General features: G+C 45.8%; 1 protein-coding gene across 1 annotated transcript; it reads left to right on the forward strand.

The window, feature by feature from the left end:
* Positions 1 to 7,997: 7,997 nt before the first annotated feature.
* RAG1 (recombination activating 1) lies at positions 7,998 to 11,141 on the forward strand. The gene has a single exon (XM_088459039.1). It carries the CDS (start codon positions 7,998 to 8,000, stop codon positions 11,139 to 11,141), a length of 3,144 nt encoding a protein of 1,047 aa, XP_088315165.1.
* Positions 11,142 to 11,522: the final 381 nt, after the last annotated feature.

An 11,522-nucleotide genomic window follows, 5' to 3' on the forward strand; every position in this document is an offset into this window, starting at 1 on the left:
TCAAATTGAATACGGGGTAAAAGCAAAACAGACGAAAATGACGTCATTGGCAAAAAAGTATCACGGATCCAGACTTTTCGCCTCAAATTGGGCCTGAGTGTCCCTTTAAACAATGCTCACCGGTAACAACAGGGCAGTCATCTGCTGCTAACATAAACATTGATATTAGACACTGTTATGTGGCAGCAGTAGAAGTTTCCCCTTGTTTGTCTCGCCACGTGAGGACCTGCTGACAGTACGTTTGACCCACAAAAACAGAAAACACGCTGCTGTGCTTTGATGTGGCACAGAATAACACAGCTGTGCCTGTCTCCAGCCAAACGAGAACCATGCTCTGTAACACTCTGTGGCTACACCACAGTGATCCTGCAAAACAGGGGATCCCAGGTGCACGCCGGTGGGCAGGGCAAGGCTACAGCTGGCAAAAGGGGGTCAGACGGTCTCCTCTCCGATTGGCTGCCCAGGCCCAGGGCAAGTGACAAGAGCACCGGCATAAATGACATGTAGGGGTGCACGGCTTCCCATGCCAGACATTGAGGTCTGACACTCATTATCCACAGCTGGGAATCTGAGTGACACTTGTGTGTGAGCGGTGACAACAGGTAGAGTACCTGCAGATATCTGTTCATTAGTCTGCTCTGTGGTTACAGGGTGCATCAGCTGCTGTATTATACTTCTCTGTAACACTCTGGGGGAAGGCGCATATTAGCTCCATGTGTCCGACACAAGCCCATTACCTCTTCCTAAGCCTCCCACAGGGACTGCAGACTTCTTGTGTTAAAGCCTGGCCAGGGGCAATCAGCTGTCACATTATCAGGCCCTGGGAGTATGTGATTCTAGTAAAGTGTCTAGTTTGGCCAGTGATCATCGGGGCTCTGGTTTGTGGTATATGATCTCCCCCCACCCCAGGGTGCTATGTATGCATAGCGGCAGATGTGCTGACACTTCATGTAACGGTGACAAAGGCGTCACACAGTGTTTTTTTATGATAAAGATTATTATTATTTATTATTATTAATTATAATAAACTTGAACCAGCCCTATAGCAGACGCAGTTGTTCTGTCTACCTTTGGCCGGGATACGTTTAGGAAGACGGCGGCCGCAATCCCGGCCGCCGGCTTGCCGAATCCTCTATCCCGCCTAGGGTTAAATGACAGGCATCTAAAATCTAAACGTTTGTCATTTTCCCGACGCCGGGAGACAGGCGCCCGGCATCCCGATCGAGTACATCGAAAGGCGTCTGAACTGCTCACAGTGCTTGTGGTAGGTTTTACTTCCCGCAATCACTGCGAGCAGTTCAGGCTAAAAGACAACCAAGTGACGTGGTCGATGACGCTGCTTTGTTAATTATGCACACCCATTAAACGCCCGTTTTGACTGTTTGGCACGCCTGCGTTCGGATCTCCACTCCCCGTTTTCAAGCACCTTCCCCTGTTACCACCCACAAATGCCTCATTCTGTCACTCAAATTAGCAGGCACTCGCTGTTTTGCGAGCGCACGATTTCCAACAGTAATGACTGGTTGGCGCATGCGCATCACGACCCATACGCATGCGCAGATGTGCGAACATCGCTCGGAGCGAACGAGCGGCCGCTTACGAGCGGCTTTGAATCAGGCCCTGAGTTTGGACACAACCCTCCCAAATCTAACTCTCTCTGCGCATTTTAAAGCCCTCCCTCCCCCTGCAGTGCAGCATGTTTTTTTTTTTTTACCAAGGTGTAAAGTAAAGACCCATCTGTGATGGATTGGGGCAAATACCCTGTTTGCAGATGATTGGAGGGGAAATCGGCATTATATTGGATACACCTATCGCCGATTCCGACCAAAAGCGAACGGAATCGGTGAATCAGGTTGTCCAGCATGGTGCAATTCACAGACCAATCAGGGCTGTAGAGCGTATGGTGACAATCAGCCTAATTGCCGACTGCTACTAATAAAATAATGAGGCTTTTAAGATTGGTAGAACTATTTTTCCTGAAAACTATCTGCAAATCCCTGAAAAATATCGGTAATGTATGGTCGCAGATTGGGAATCTTTATATTGGGGGAAAAAAAGCATAGAATCTGTGAATTGTTTTTTTGGGGATGGTTGTTGTATGGGTCCCTCTACTGGCTTTTCCAGCTTTGCTCCCGACTCAGATCACCGTCTTAGTGCCCTAATTATTATTATTATTATTATTATTGCAATAAAAGTAAGCAAAGAGCAATGCTGGGCTCTAACCCAACACTACATACTGTACCGTAGTCTCACTAATGAAGGTTAATGTCTGACGATTGCTGTCTGAGCTGCTGCTCATGTACATTTCTCCTCATTATACTAATATTCATGCATTAGACCAGTGGTGTCAAACTCGGGCCCGTCAGCTTTTGCGGGACTACATATCCCAGCATGCCCTGCCACAGTTTTAGCATGCCCTAATAGCAAAACTGTGGCACTGCATGCTGGGATGTGTAGTTTCACTGCAGCTAGAGGGCCCGAGTTTGACACCACAGCATTAGACAGTTGTTTTGGGTTGGTGAGAATCAGCCGGATATCATATATAATTATTGTAATATTGGTGAATTAGATGTAAGCACAACCATATTGCACCTGCCGGCATGCACAGTGATCTTATTATCTTAGTGCATTCTGCAGATAGTTTGGGGCCTATTCATCATGTTAATTATTAACATTCCATCTCGCCGCGAGCACCGGAGCAATTCATCCTTGCTCCGGCGCGGAGACAGCTGACCCGAAAATCAGCTGTCTCCCCTAAGTGTTTCACTGCTCCTTTCGGAGCAATTCATCTTTTCGCTGCTCCTTTCGGAGCAGTGAGACAAGCGCGCTTGCATGACCCAGACTTTGAAGTATTAGGGACCTCCAGTAATCAGAGACGCCGTGACGCGGCCCGGAGGCTTAGCCATATTTTTGCAAATATATGTAACTGAGATCTATGAATTATCTACCACCATGTAGGTTTTCAAGTCTTATTGCTGATATCATTCCGAGTGCTGGGGGATTATTTTTGCTGTTTCTTGTATAGAGCATGCATCTGGAGATAATATTACTGAGATGATTGAGCAGCTACCAACATGTACTCCTAAACCAATAATTGTCAAAAATTAGGACGGGATGTACTAAGCACGAAAATGTGGCCAAAACTCAGAAAATTAAGTTTTCAGAGCTTTGGCTGCAATTCCATATGTACAGTACCAAGCTCCGGAAGTCAATACATTCTGGCGCACGCCATCTTTAGATGGCATTACCCAATAGAAGCCAATGGGCTTTATATCAGGTTTCTTCTGGGAGGGACCCACTGGGAGGGACCCAATAGGATCCATCGCAGTGTCCTCCGCGGTGGGGCACACATTCTGCGTATGAGCAGAGGGACTAGTCCCTCTATCACAAAAGGACAGCTCTTATTGGGAGAGCTGTCCTTTACGTTTTTCTAAGAACCTACCGGTGTAATTAACGCCAGTATTTACCCGATAAGTGGTGGGATGTACCGAATCGCCGATGCGATACTTAAAACATCCCACCGTTATTGTTTTACTGTTGTCGTAGACAGATGTATATGTTGTGGTGTTTAGTGTTCTTGGTAAATAATACAGAAGATACAATATAATGATAGTAATAGTGGTGTATTTATTTTATGGGGTAAATTTACTAAGATGGGAGTTCTATTTAAAAAGTGATGTTGCCCATAGCAACCAATCAGATTCCAGGTATTATCTTCTACAAGGTGCTAGATAAATGAGAAGTAGAATCTGATTGGTTGCTATGGGTAACATCACTTTTTAAATAGAACTCCCATCTGAGTAAATTTACCCCTATGAGTGATGTTATTTTAACTATATGTAGCGACTGAGCAATGTTCATAAATGTTCAATGTTTATAAATATTGGCTCAAATGTAACAGTTTGCAAATTTGTGGGCGCCAGCGCGATTCCAGCAAGCTAGCCTCTAGGTTTAAAACAGCAATTCGTTTTAAGGCAAAATCAACCTAGTTTTTCGTCAAAACCAATCACTGCTGTAAATCTAGCCGATATTTCATCAGAATCACGCCGGCGCCCGCAAATCGCCGTCTATTGCCTTTGGGCCATGTTGCTAATATAACTGTGCCATCGCTGCGTTGAACATTAGGCACTATAGTTAATTGCATTAATTTAGTGTATTGTATTTAATTGTGTGTCATTATTTTACCATTAGGTCGTTAGCTGTTTATAGTGAATAATACATAGTTTGAGCTGTTACTTTATTTATATGGGATTACAGTAATATGGTACAATGGGCATCGGTCTGTCAGCTGTCTAATGGGACATTTCTGCTGTGAGAGCCCTGATTTCAGAGTAGCTGAAGTTATATACTGATATCTCTTTCTAGATAATGTATATCCTAATTAAAGTACAATTGAAAACATTGGCCCTCATTCAGAGCCGCTCGTAAGCGTCCGCTCTTTCGTTATGAGCGATGTTCGCTCATCTGCGCATGCGTACGGATTTTAATACGCATGCGCGAACCAGTCAGTGCGGCCGAAAATCGTTTGTTCGCTATATAGCGAATGCCTGCTAATTTGAGTGACAGGAGGAGGCGTATGTGGGTGGTAACAGGGGAAGGTGCTTGAAAACGGGGAGTGGAGATCAGAACGCAGGCGTGCTTAAAGGTCAAAACGGGCGTTTTAAGGGTGTGCATAATTAATAAAGCAGCGTCATCGACCACGTCACTTGGTTGTTTTATAGTCAGAACTGCTCGCAAGATTGCGGTAGGAAAAACCAAAGAATAGCGAGCAGTTCATACGCTGTTCGATGTACTCAATTAATCTATTAAATAGCGGAGATGACGTATGGTGCGAGCGGCCAGGGGGCGTTTTTTTCAAAATTACAACCGCAAGTTTTGTTCGCTCGTTCTGACTTAGAGGCGTCAACAGACCGCAAAGAGCGAACGGTTCATTTGATTAGCCACCCCCTTTTTCCAGAACGAACGACCGCAAATAGCGTCAGGCTCTGAATCAGACCCATTATGTTTTGCAAGGCCTCAGCAGACACCATATTGCTTGCAGAGTTTAACGCATCGAACTTGCATGTTCTCAAGGATCATTGATGTACTGTATATACAGTATGTCACTATACTCGCTATGGGCCTCATTCAATGATGGCCGTTAATGCGAGCGCAGTTGTGATTTCGCACAGAACGCAGCAGCAAAAAATATGCTAATGCGTGCCAAAGCACAGCCGGCATAAAGACCCCCCACTGCTGCCTTCTCACAAGCATACGACATCACTTACCTGCGTAAATAGCGGTACCATCAACGCACATGGAGCGGGCACCTTTCCTTTGCGGCAGGTCTGACCTGCCGCAGGCTTGGCAGCTCTCCTGATTCGCAGAGTTGCCTAGGAAATCGCAAGGGCTAATTTATGCACGCCCACGTAACGGCATTCAGACGGACAGAGACACCTGCATTTTTCTAACCACCCCCCGTTACCACCCCCAAACGCTGACAACCTGTCACTCACTTTGCGATGGATTCCTCTGTGCATCCGTAATCGCAGTGCGAATGCGGCACATGCGCCGTGTGGCTTATACGCATGCGCGATGGCAAACAATCGATCGATTTATGTGCGTATTCGCTATTGCGTCCATCTCTGAAAAAGGTCCTATATTTGTGCTGGCCTGAAAATCACCACAGTGCTACTGTACATACATAAAATGTGCAGTATAGATAGTGTTATTATAGTGTTATTATAGTGTTATTATAGAACTTAACCCCGTGGCTGCTAAGGATGTTCTCACCGCTGTGCCATGCCTACATTGCCACTTTTTGCATCTCATCACATTCCCACTAATCACGTATACCGCTTTTTTATCTAAAATCCAGGTCTGACCCAGAATTTAGCTGGCGCCGACCCAAGATATTCCCAAGTCATCGCCGTTCACACCGGAGCCGGGTCTGCAGTGACCCAGCTCTTCCGGCGTGGAAGTGGACGCTTGGAGATGACGTCATCTCCAAGCGCCACTGAAGCCGGCCACGCGGGACTGGCCGGCATGTGGCACGCTCCAGGTCATCGTGACCCGGATCACTCCGTTTACACTGCAGGGTTTCACGGGTTGTTCCCGTGTTAAACCCTGCAAGTTACCTGGGTTGGATTGCCCGGTGACTCGACCCGGGAGTCCAACCCTGGCCCCTTTTACACCCAGAAGCAACCCGGGTTTACCCCTGCAATAACCTGGGTTTTAGCTCTGGTGTAAAAGGGGTATCATTTGTTTATGCAGTACCCACGTAAAAAAAAAATTTTCCAGAAAACTTTGAACATTCAGAAAAATTGAAAAAAAAAAATATATATGCTTGAAAATGAACTAAAAGCAAATGTGTTTTTTTTTTTATTATAACCATAACAAAATAATTTGTAGGTCTCGATTTTGGCATTAATCCATCCAAAAACAGCAAAAAACAAACAAAAAAAACCCAAAGCGCAGGTTTTCATGATAAAAGTTATTGCGTGCTGGATCATAGGTGATTGCCAGACAATAACTAGTAAGGGATCACGTCATTTGAAAGTGAGTATTCTAGTGGAGGGGTTTATTGCATGGTGATTGCACTGATCTCCAGACAATTACTTATATTAGGTTACCAGGTCTCTGGGGGTCATTCAGACATGGTCGTTAGCACCGATGCGCTCGGACCAGGTCGATGGCCCCCCACAGAGCATGCGCACGATGGCGACGGCGCCGTCGTGCGCATGCGTGAGACCCGCTACGGCCGGCGCCGGTCGTAGCGGGTCTTGATCCATAGGGGGCGAGCTGTCGATGTTGATTGACAGCTCGCCCCATTTGGAAGGCGGGCCGGGGGGGTGGCAGCCGAAAGGGGGGCGTTCCCATGGGAACGCCTACCGTTTGGTGGCGGCCCCACTGACATCACTAGTGATGTCAGTGGAGAGCTTCCGGCTCAGACAGAGCCAAAAGCTCTCCGGGGCTTACGACAAGGGAGACCCTACCCTAGGGTCTCGTCGTAAGCACCATCACCTTAGGCGGTCGTAAGGCTGTGGGTGTTAACCCACAGCCTTACCACCGCAAAGGAGGACGTCTTGAAAATTCAAGACGTCCTCCCCTCATTCAGACCGACCGCACGCTCTGTGCGACCGGCTCTGAATGAGGTCCCCTGTCCCTCTCGCCTCAGCCATCTCTACCTTGCCTACTTCCTGCACTCAGGTCCCCCTCTACACACTCATGCCTCATGTCATCTGTCTGTCTCCCCTCTCCCCTAGATTGTAAGCTCCTAGGAGCAGGGTCCTCCTCCACACTGTCTCACAGCCTTCTTCTCTAACACTTCTATGACAGTCTTCACCTTCAGTGCTGTACTGTGTATGGAGCATTGTGTTGCTAATTGTTACTTGTGTTCTGCTTATATTTTGGTCACTGTATTGTAATGTAATGTTCTGTGTACCCTTTACTGTATGTACGGCGCTGCGGACCACTTGTGGCGCCCTATAAATAAAATTTACTAATAATAATAATAATAATAATAATCTAGTTTAAATGAATAGACTCCCCTATTTCAAACAAGGGGACTCACAGACTTAAAATTTCCCCCATCCCCTGCATTACAGCGATTACTTTTCTGTAGTGTAGAGGTGTGCCGTTGCTCAGTGATGTCATCACACGCCGTTGCGACAACTTAATAATTATTCTTCGGCCTCCTTCCTGGCTAGTCAGTAGTGCTGTTGGGAAAAAGCTTTTATCATCTGCAGGGAGAGGATTAATGATACGGACGACAACTGCTTTCCAAAGCAACCAGTAGACCAATTTTCACACGCCTCTATTACATAGTTTTCAATCAATGATATGCTTTAGCCACAGAAATGTACTAGAGTAGAAAAGATGAGCTGTTATATGGGGAAGGAAGCCTGGCAGGCCATAATATCAACTGTTATATTGATTGGGATTTATATTGAATTGTAGAAGAATTCTTTGATATTTATTTCTTTTTGTGCTTTTTTTTTTTTGTAGCAATCTTGGACATGGAGTTGCCAGAGGTCAGCACACTCCTGAACTCGGTGTCAAATGAAATACAACCTCCTTATGCTAAGTTCTCAGAATGGAAATTTAAGCTGTTCCGAGTCAAATCATTGGAGAGGACACCATCACAAGAGCAGGCTGATGACAGCGGGGTGTCATGCACCAGCTCGCAGGAGAAATCTCCGTACTTCAACGTCAAGCCACATGAGAGTACCCTGGTGTCTTCATCACCATCACCTGCAGATGGTGAGTGTCAGGAGACAAGCTTAATTGGCAACAATGAGGCTGATCTGAAAAGAAAGGACGGAGACACCCACACAGCCATCTTGCAACACCTGTGCCGTATTTGTGGAGTCTCCTTTAAAATGGACCAGCAGGGCAGAAGCTATCCTGTCCATGGACCTGTGGACAACGACACTCAAGAAGTCTTAAGGCGAAGGGAGAAGAAAGCCACCTCCTGGCCTGACCTCATCTCAAAGGTTTTTAAGATTGACGTGAGGGGCGACTTGGACACCACTCACCCGACTCGCTTTTGCCATAACTGTTGGAGCATCATGCATCAGAAATTTAGCAACAACTCCAGCGAGGTTTACTTCCCCCGTAACAGAGCAGTGGAGTGGATGCCTCATTCCACTACGTGTGATATTTGTAATACCTCCAAGAACTTTCGTAAACGGAAAGGAGCGTTCCACCAAAGCTCCCACCAAACCAAAAAACGAAAAATCAATGTTGAGCAAGGAAAAATGAAAAAAAGTGGAAACAACCCCTCTCTATGGAAAAGGAATAACACCATGAATCAGATAAAGGCTAACTGCAAGAAAATCCACCTAGACACCGGTCTACTTGTAGTTGACTTTCCTTCCGACTTTACCAAGTCAGTCACTTGCCAGGTGTGTGAACACCTACTATCTGATCCGGTGCAAACCATATGCAAACACCTGTTCTGCAGGATTTGCATTCTTAAATACATAAAGATCATGGGTTGCTACTGTCCGGTCTGTAGGTACACCTGCTTCCCCACTGACCTGACAACGCCTGTGAAGTCGTTTCTTAATATTCTTAATTCCTTAATGTTAAAATGCAGTGTCACTGGATGTGATGAGGAAATCTCCCTAGGAAAATACTCTCAGCACATCTCCAAACACAAAGAGATCAAGGGCAAAGAGGCCTATGCACATATCAACAAAGGTGGACGACCCAGACAGCATCTGCTCTCTCTGACAAGGAGAGCCCAAAAGCACCGTCTCCGAGAGCTGAAGATGCAAGTGAAAGCCTTTTGTGACAAAGAAGAAGGGGGCGATGTTAAATCAGTTTGCTTGACCCTCTTTCTGCTGGCTCTAAGAGCAGGAAATGAGCACCGGCATGCAGATGAGTTAGAGGCCATCATGGAAGGCAGAGGAGCAGGTCTCCCACCTGCTGTTTGCCTTGCGATACGAGTAAACACCTTTCTGAGCTGCAGCCAGTACCACAAAATGTACAGGACAGTCAAAGCCACGACCAGGCGCCAAATCTTTCAGCCTCTCCATGCCCTGAGAAATGCTGAGAAAGCCCTGCTGCCAGGGTATCACCATTTTGAATGGAAACCACCTCTGAAGAACGTTTCTTCCAACACAGATGTTGGAATAATTGATGGCCTTTCAGGACTGAATCGCTCTGTGGATGAATATCCTGTGGATACTATCTCCAAAAGGTTTAGATATGATGCAGCTTTGGTTTCAGCTTTGAAAGATATGGAAGAGGACATCCTTGAAGGCTTAAAATCTCAAGACTTAGAGGAATACTTGACTGGTCCATTTACTGTGGTGGTTAAAGAATCTTGTGATGGAATGGGAGATGTTAGTGAGAAACATGGTTGCGGCCCCATGGTGCCTGAAAAGGCGGTCCGCTTCTCATTTACCATCATGACCATTGGTGTTCCCAACAACAATGGAACTGTTCGGATTTTTGAAGAGACCAAACCAAACTCTGAACTTTGTTGTAAACCTCTATGCCTAATGCTTGCTGATGAATCAGACCACGAAACTCTGACGGCCATCCTTAGCCCTCTGATAGCCGAGAGGGAGGCCATGAAGTCCAGTGACCTCATGCTGGAGATTGGAGGAATACTCCGAAATTTCAAATTTATATTCCGTGGCACAGGGTATGATGAAAAGCTGGTGCGAGAAGTGGAAGGTCTGGAGGCCTCAGGCTCTATCTATATCTGCACTCTCTGCGATGCCACCCGCCTGGAAGCCTCTCAGAACCTGGTGTTTCATTCCATCACTAGAAGCCACAGCGAGAACTTACAGCGCTACGAGACCTGGAGAGCTAATCCCTACCACGAGTCTGCTGATGAGCTTCGTGATAGAGTGAAAGGAGTTTCTGCAAAGGCGTTCATTGAAACTGTCCCGTCCATTGACGCTTTGCACTGTGACATTGGAAATGCCGCCGAGTTCTTCAGAATATTCCAGCTAGAAATTGGGGAGGTCTACAAAAATCCCAATACCACCAAAGAAGAGCGAAAGAAATGGCAAGCGACACTAGATAAACACCTGCGGAAGAAGATGAACCTTAAGCCCATTATGAGAATGAATGGAAACTTTGCTCGGAAACTAATGACCAAGGAAACGGCGGAAGCAGTCTGTGAACTGATACATTGTGAGGAAAGGAAAGTGGCTGTCAAAGAACTTATGGACTTGTATCTCAAAATGAAACCGGTCTGGCGCACTTCTTGCCCTGCTAAAGAATGCCCAGAGCTTCTGTGCCAATACAGTTACCACTCTCAGCGCTTTGCAGAGCTGCTCTCCACCAAGTTTAAGTATAGGTATGAGGGCAAAATAACCAATTACTTCCACAAGACTCTAGCCCATGTTCCAGAGATCATAGAACGTGATGGTTCTATTGGCGCTTGGGCTAGCGAGGGCAATGAGTCTGGTAACAAGTTATTCAGACGTTTCCGCAAGATGAATGCCAGGCAGTCCAAATTCTATGAGATGGAAGATGTATTGAAACATCACTGGCTCTACACCTCTAAATACCTCCAGAAGTTTATGAATGCCCATATTCACTTGAAGAACCAAGGAATCCCTCTAGATCTAGAACCATATCTAGAGCAAGAAGAAGCGGTTCCATGTCCTATAGACTCTTTAGAGTCAATGGAATTCTGAGTTCACCATTTGGAATTCTTTGTATTCTTCTTATGTTCCAAGGGGAGTCTCCTAAGGATTCCTTAGCACACAACCAGTGTTAGGATGAGAGTCAAACTCCCAGTTGTCACAAGGAGTGTGATGACTGATACAGTTTTATGAGGGCGCACAGAAGTGTCTATGGTGCAGCGATGTAGCCTTGCAGACTGGAGAATAAATGATTACAATGAGCTATGTACGAACAGTCTCCGTATAGCAATTTTGATAGTTTCATAGAAAATGTAAATAATCTCTAATTCTGGGATTACAAAGTAAATCAAAGAAATTGTAATGCTGTGTTATTCTTATTAATATTATGAAAGAAATGGTTACGTCTGTCTGATTGCAATATGGAAACAAAAA

The sequence above is a fragment of the Taudactylus pleione genome, unplaced genomic scaffold (assembly GCF_031769625.1).
Source record: "Taudactylus pleione unplaced genomic scaffold, aTauple2 ptg000887l, whole genome shotgun sequence".
In the NCBI taxonomy this organism is placed as follows: Eukaryota; Metazoa; Chordata; class Amphibia; order Anura; family Myobatrachidae; genus Taudactylus; species Taudactylus pleione.